This window comes from Lutjanus erythropterus, chromosome 24 (assembly GCF_056507025.1).
Source record: "Lutjanus erythropterus isolate fLutEry1 chromosome 24, fLutEry1.hap2, whole genome shotgun sequence".
NCBI classification, from domain to species: Eukaryota; Metazoa; Chordata; class Actinopteri; order Lutjaniformes; family Lutjanidae; genus Lutjanus; species Lutjanus erythropterus.
This window is the reverse complement of record NC_139340.1, coordinates 19,277,501-19,285,000: the sequence shown is the minus strand read 5'-3', so window position 1 is coordinate 19,285,000 and position 7,500 is coordinate 19,277,501. Positions and strand designations below refer to the sequence as shown.

The 7,500-nt window shown below is 49.1% G+C and overlaps 1 protein-coding gene across 1 annotated transcript in view; it reads left to right on the top strand.

The window, feature by feature from the left end:
• LOC146305039 (kalirin-like) overlaps positions 1-7,500 on the top strand; it is a 42,251-nt gene that overhangs the window by 8,676 nt on the left and 26,075 nt on the right. Inside the window, exons 6-19 of the mRNA XM_084714115.1 lie at positions 1-187; positions 550-672; positions 789-980; positions 1,327-1,458; positions 1,681-1,815; positions 1,901-1,993; positions 2,192-2,314; positions 2,641-2,757; positions 3,352-3,426; positions 4,589-4,711; positions 4,842-4,894; positions 5,850-5,997; positions 6,106-6,302; positions 6,394-6,491. The exon at positions 1-187 is cut by the window's left edge and continues 168 nt beyond it. Coding sequence (XP_084570241.1) covers positions 1-187; positions 550-672; positions 789-980; positions 1,327-1,458; positions 1,681-1,815; positions 1,901-1,993; positions 2,192-2,314; positions 2,641-2,757; positions 3,352-3,426; positions 4,589-4,711; positions 4,842-4,894; positions 5,850-5,997; positions 6,106-6,302; positions 6,394-6,491 — 1,796 coding nt within the window. The remainder of the gene's footprint in view (positions 188-549; positions 673-788; positions 981-1,326; positions 1,459-1,680; positions 1,816-1,900; positions 1,994-2,191; positions 2,315-2,640; positions 2,758-3,351; positions 3,427-4,588; positions 4,712-4,841; positions 4,895-5,849; positions 5,998-6,105; positions 6,303-6,393; positions 6,492-7,500) is intronic.

The window sequence follows — 7,500 nt, the reverse complement described above, 5'->3', positions numbered from 1 at the left end:
CGGCGGCGGTGGCCACGGCAGCTGGCTGTCGGGCGGAGCGGACTTCCAGAGTGTCGCGCCGAAGGTTTCGTCTCTGCTGGACCGGCTGCAGGCGGCTCGAACTCACTTGCTGCAGAGCTGGAGTGACAGGAAGCTGCACCTGGACCAGGCGCTGCAGCTACACCTGTTCGAACAGGATGCCACCAAGGTGAGGCTTCAACACATGGAACCAACACGCTCTTAGAAATGAGCGATCTGCCTGGAGGGATGGGGTTCTACCCAGAACCACCCCTCTGAAGCAGAACCAGAACTGAGAGCTGGAACCTCACCTGCTGCACACGTCACTTCAGTTTGACAGACTTCTGATGAAGTTTGAATTCTTGCGGCCGCGGTCACAGCTATGATGTCATTAGCGAAACATATTAAAGGGACAGTTCACCACAAAATGTAAAATATTTCTCCTCTGAAGTGCTGCTCGTCCGTCCTGATGCTCCTTGTTGAGTTAGAGCGTTTTGCAAATTTTTGTTTCCGATGTTGAATTGTAATCTGATTACTTTGATTCTGCCTCAGATGTCGGAGTGGATCGCTCACAGTAAAGACCTGTTCATGCAGAGTCTGGCGGAGGTCGGCCAGAACCACCAGCACGCCCTCGACCTCCAGACACAACACCAGCACTTCACCGCCAACTGCATGGTCAGTGTGTGTGTGTGTCTGTGTGTGTGTGTGTGTGTGTGTGTGTGTGTGTGTGTGTGTGTGTGTGTGTGTGTTAACACTTACTTGACGACCTGTCTCTGTATGTCTCCATGCAGAACGGCAGCGTGAACGTGGACAGCGTGGTTACCGTGGCGGCGAGGTTGGCAGAGGCTGGTCATTACGGGGCGGAGAGGATCGCCATGGTGTCGTCACGGTTACAGGAAGACTGGAAATCCCTGACGACAGCACTGGAGGAGCGCAGCAACACGCTCGCCATGGCAACCGGTTTCCACCAGGGGGCAGAGCAGGTGATCAGTACGACCAATCAGTGTTCAGTGCACCTGCATCAACCTGTCTCACCACCAACCTTTGTACCTGTCCATTGACTACACCTGTCCAACTGTCCCTCTACATGTCTGTCTACTAATTGTCTGTATCTTCACCCCCCTATGTCCATGTGAATACCTGTCTACCTGCCTGTCTCTCTCTCTATCTGTCTACCCACTGCCTACTTGACTGTCTCACTATATACCTGTCTGTCTACCTGTCTGCAAGTATTTTATTTGTCTACCTGTCTGTCTATTTTACCTTTATCGACTTTTGTCTCCCTGTCTGTCTCTCTCTGTCTGTCTCTCTACCTGTCTATCTGTCCAGTTCCTGCTCAGAGTAGAGGGGTGGGTGCAGGCGTGTTCTGAGGGGTCGTTGCCGTCGGCGACAGCAGAGCTGGAAGCTGCGATAAAGAAACACCAGGAGCTGAATGAAGAGATCTCTGCTAACTACACACAGGTACCTGTCTTTCTGAAAACCTGTCTGTCTCTACACCTGTCTGTCTGAACATCTGTCTGTCTCTACACCTGTCTGTCTGAACACCTGTGTGTCTGAACACCTGTCTGTCTCTACACCTGTCTGTCTGAACACCTGTCTCTGCACTTGTCTGTCTTTGCACCTGTCTGTCTGACTACCTGTCTCTCTGAACACCTGTCTATCTGACTACCTGTCTGTCTGCAGGTCAGTGAGAGTGGTAAAGCCTTATTGGACGTCCTCCAGCGTTGCCCAGTGACCGACTCCGACGAATCAGCAACCAAACCAGACTTCACTGCAGCCACGCACGGCATCATGGGAGTTCTGCACCAGGTCATGCAGGTATGTCTCACATACATCGTCTGACAGACAGACAGACAGACAGACAGACAGACAGGTGGATTGAAATCTCTCTTCTTCCTTTTAGGGTCATCATGAGGTGGAGGGGGCGTGGCAGCATCGTAAACTCCGCCTCCACCAGCGCCTGCAGCTGTGTGTGTTTCAGCAGGACGTCAGACAGGTAGGACGGATTCACGTCGTCCACCTGTCAACTTTAAATCAATTCTGTTAATATATTTGAAATTTACAAAAAAAAATTTGACTCATTATCCAATAATTGACTTTAGGAAGTTTTTCTTGTCTCTCATGCTTAAACAAAAACACCCGTCTGTCTCTCCCTCCACCCGTCTGTCTCTCCCTCCACCCGTCTGTCTCTCAGGTGTTGGACTGGGTGGAGCAGCACGGGGAGGTTTTCCTGAACAAACACAGCGGCGTGGGAAAATCTCTGCACCGAGCGCGAGCGCTGCAGAAACGCCATGACGACTTCCAGCAAGTCGCACAGGTAACACACCTGGACCTGAACGTCAGGTGGTCATAAAAAAGGCATCTCAAATAATGTCAACTGTGCATTAAAGAATTGACACAATGACACTTAATAACAACAGTCATGAACATTCATTAAGACTCTCGTGTTCATGACAGGTGCCATGACATGGTTATGACAGGCGTAACAAGGCGTCGCTGCTCAGATTCCTGACAAGATTAAACTAAACGTTACTGTAAAGTCAGAAGAAAAGAAATTAAAATATTAGATTTAGAAAGTGTGTGTGTGTGTGTGTGTGTGTGTGTGTGTGTGTGTGTGTGTGTGTGTGTGTGTGTGTGTGTCAGAACACCTACACTAACGCAGAGAAGCTTCTGGAAGCAGCAGACCAGCTGGCTCAGTCTGGAGAGTGTGAGGAGGAGGAGATCTACCAGGCAGCCAGAGACCTGGAGCTCCGCATGCAGGTAGGTTCTCCGACAGAGAACCAAAGAATCAACATGTTTGTGTTCCTGTTCTGCAGAATAAACGAGACAGACACAGATGTTTAACAGATATTACAGCAGTAATGTGATTATGTTGATCATTCGAGATACAGTGTGTTGTCAGTGCTTCAACTGCCCCTTACCACTGTTACCCAGGTGTCCCCTATATTTAAATGTTTGGTTAGTATCTCAAAATAATGACTTGAGTCGTTAAGTTTCTCATTATTCAGAGATTCACAGACATTATTTGGACAAAGTGTCTCATAACGACTTACAGGATCTTCTTTTTCCATCATATTGTCATAAATGTGTTTCCATGGAAACAGACGTGTGTGTGTAACGTGGATCTGTGTGTGTGTGTCTGTCACACTTCACTGAGAAACTACAGACTTACAGAGAAACATCAAAGTGTTTACATCACATCGACACTTCTGTCTGTATTCACGCCGTCAGCGCCGTCATCTCTCTCAGGAGCGAACGCCGCTCACGGTCATTAAGTGAACGCCGCTCTGTATGTGCGTTCATTCACAACGCTGAGCGCTGCGCGTGTGTTCATTTTGTTCTGTGTGTTTGCAGGCGTTCATCCAACGAGTTGAACAGAGGAAGCTGCTGCTGGACCTCGCTGTGTCCTTCTACACACACACCAAGGAGGTAACACACACACACACACACACACACACACACACACACACGCACACACACACACACACACACACACACACCAAGGAGGTAACACACACACACACACACACACACACACACACACACACGCACACACACACACACACACACACACACACACCAAGGAGGTAACACACACACACACACACACACACACGCACACACACACACACACACACACACACCAAGGAGGTAACACACACACACACACACACACACACACACACACACACACACACACACACAGATAAATACTGGATGTGTGTGTGTTGAGGACAAAACTGTCCACTTGTCCTCTTTTTTATGTGTTGTTGTATTTTAATGAAAAGTTCATTATTTTTATGATTATTATAATTAAAAACTTTGAGGCTGTCATTATCTGTCCTCTGTCCTCCCTGTCCTGTCCTCTGTCCTCCCTGTCCTCTGTCCTCTGTCCTCTCTGTCCTCCGTCCTCCCCGTCCTCGTTGTCCTCTGTCCTCTGTCCTCTGTCCTCCCCGTCCTCGTTGTCCTCTGTCCTCTGTGCTCCCTGTCCTCTGTCCTCCCTGTCCTCTGTCCTCTCTGTCCTCCATCCTCCCCGTCCTCTGTCCTGTCCGTCCTCCGTCCTCTCTGTCCTCTGTCCTCCCTGTCCTCTGTGCTCCCTGTCCTCTGTCCTCCCCGTCTTCTGTCCTCTGTCCTCTCCGTCCTCCGTCCTCTCTGTCCTCTGTCCTCCCTGTCCTCTGTGCTCCCTCTCCTCTGTCCTCTGTCCTCCCTGTCCTCTGTCCTCCCCGTCCTCTGTGCTCCCTGTCCTCTGTCCTCTGTCCTCCCTGTTCTCTGTCCTCTCCTTCCTCTGTCCTCCCCATCCTCTGTCCTCTGTCCTCCCCGTCCTCTGTCCTCTGTCCTCTCCGTCCTCCGTCCTCTCTGTCCTCTGTCCTCCCTGTCCTCTGTGCTCCCTCTCCTCTGTCCTCTGTCCTCCCTGTTCTCTGTCCTCTCCATCTTCTGTCCTCCCCATCCTCTGTCCTCTGTCCTCCCCGTCCTCCGTCCTCCCCGTCCTCTGTCCTCCCCGTCCTCTGTCTTCTGTCCTCCCTGTCCTCTGTCCTCTCTGTCCTCCATCCTCCCCGTCCTCTGTCCTCCCCGTCCTCGTTGTCCTCATCAGCTCTCAGTGTGGATGGACGGACTCCAGAAGCAGCTGTCCTCAGACCTGTGTGTGTCTCCGGACACCGTCGAGGCTCTGCAGGCTCTCATCAGCCAGCAGCAGCAGCAGCAGGCCAACACACAGGTACCCGCCTGCTCACCTCTCACCTCTGACCTGCAGTCTAACCCAGTCATAACAACCTAACACGCCCCCTGACCTCTGACCCCTCCCCTCTAACCCCTGCACTAACCCCAACTCTAACCCTGACCCACAGGAGGCTGCGATGAGTGTCATCCGGGAAGGAGAAGACCTCATCCTGCAACTCAGGTACATGCAGAGGGTGTGGGTGCGTTTGATTCATGCCCCAGCACTGCACGGATAGCCTTTTTATCGCTTGTGTGGATGTGCTTGTTTCACTCGTCAGGGCGGCCGGTGTGAAGCTGGTGATGATTATGGTTGTGTTTGTTTTATGTTTCTCAAAACCTGTGGGGTGTGTTTGTTTTGTTTCTCAAGGCAGCCCTGTGGCACGTGATTTTGGTGTATGTTTTCAGGGTGGATGCGTTTGTTTCCTAGTTTGTAGAAAATGTGTGGGTGCGTTTGTTTTCTAGTTTGGGTTTGTTTGTTTTCCCTTTTGTAAAGAATTTCTGGGTGCGTTTGTTTTCTAGTTTGGGTAGATTTGTTTTCTAGTTTGTAGAAAATGTGTGGGTGCGTTTGTTTTTCAAGTTGCACAGCCTGTATGAGTTTGTTGTCTAGTTTAGTAGATCTCTGATTTGTGTAACCTGTGTGTTTATTGTGGGGGAGTTTGTTTCACTCCACTGGGCAGCTCAGAGGCCTGTGTGGAGTAGGTGTTTATGTTTGTGGGTGTGATTGTTTTTAGGTCTGGTGCATTTGTTTGTGGTTTGTATAATCTGTGTGGGGGTGTTTGTTTCAAATGTGGAGAGATGAGTGTGTTTGTTTTCAGAAACCCCACTGTACAACCCACTAGGGTGGGTTTGAATTCAAATTTGTGTGGCCTGTGTGGGTGCGTTTCTTTTCGTGTTTGTTTTCTAGTTTGTATAATCTGTGTGGGTGCGTTTGTTTCACTGCTATTATTGGAAATGGTGTATGTAAACATTGTGGGTGTGTTTGTTTTCTACTCTATGTAATCTGTGTGGGTGCGTTTGTTTTTTACTTTATATTATCTGTGTGGGTGCGTTTGTTTTCTAGTTTGTAAAGTCTATGTGGCTGTGTGGTTGGATTTGTTTTCATGTGTGTTTAACCATGTTAGGTGCGTTTGTTTCAGGCCTCAGGGCAGCTCGGTGGCTCATGTGGAGTCGGTGCTCCAGCAGCTGGAGGAGTCTCACGTTCAGCTGGAGGAACTTTTCCACCAGAGAAAGATCCGATTAGATGTTTACCTGCAGCTCCGGATCCTGCACCAGTGCACGCTGGAGGTCTGTGCCTCATTTTAGTTTAATGATACTTAACTAAATATAAAATTATTTCTTGAACCTCCAGTGTGTCAAAGTTGGACTCGCTGTGTGTGTGTTGTTGTTCTGTAGGTCACCGGGGAAATGGACGCCTGGAAGCAGGACCTCCAGAAACAATCCCAGGACTTCTCCGCAGAGAAACTAGCATCACCACGACTAGCTGACGCCAACCAGGAAAAACTAGCCCAGGATAAGATAGCACTGGGCCAGTCACGGCTAGTAGAGGCTAGCCCTGAGGTGCTAACGCTAGCTCAGCAGCGCATCCACAGGTAAAAAGACCAGTGTGATGACATCATCCCGGATAAGCTAAAAAAGAAAAGGTTGTAGCGGGCTGTCACTGATTGGCTGATTGATCTGCAGGCACATGGAACGACGGCTGGCTATGAACAACATGATCTATGAGGTCATCCAACAAGGTCATGACCTTCAGCAGTACATCACTGAGGTCCAAGCATCAGGTAAGACTCGCACTTACACTGTACCTCTACTAATGCTATGCTAATGCTATGCTAATGCCATGCTAGGGCTGTTACTTATAAATAATAAGATCAGTATCAGACTCCGTGTTTACTGATCTGAAATGGAAGTAAAGGTCATCAGATGAACAGAAACGTAAAGCGAGGTGTCATCTGCATATTAGAGAACAGATTATATCGACAGAAAACAAGGAGAACGAGGATTAAACCCGGGGTTTAATAAACCCTGACCCTGAAACAGGGACTACATGAGTTTCCACTGGAGGTTTTTACTGGGTTGTCTGGTTTGAAAGGTCACTGTGGTGGTTACAAAGCTAATGGAGCGTCTCTGAAGGACTACAGATATCAGATCAGATCCAGTGGTCCTGAATGTGACGCCTTCTGTTGAGCTCATTACCATCATCACCACAAATTTTATTTTGAAGGGTCAATCTCATGCTACTCGATCACACGGTGTGTTTGAGATCAGTGCTGTCAGGAAAATGATCAATTGTGCTCAAGTTGTTTTCTTTCCTTTCGTTGAGTCGACTCGTCTAAATTAAAATCTCCATTAAAGTGAACGTCCCCCTCAGGCAGAACATCAGGGGCTTCAGGTTCTCCTTCAGGGGGTCCAGGGTTCTTTGATTATGTCAGAAAACATGAACTGCTTCAGAACAGGGTGGCATATTGATTATTTCTGCTCTATTATGAAACTAGAATAGAATAAAATAGAAGAGAGTAGAAAGCAGCAGCAGTCTGACTCTGATGATATTAGGGGGAAAGGCGGGGGGGCAGCAGGGATAATGGGGGGAGGGGGAAAAGGGGGATGAGGTTGCCATGGAAACTGCTCTCTGAAGCACACAGCTGGTCCCCATGGAAACCAGCGTATTGAATTTGCCATGGAGACACACACACACACACACACACACACACATCCATGCACGCAAACACACGACTGGAGATTAAAACGTGTGTCACCGTGTGTGTGTGTGTGTGTGTGTGTGTGTGTGTG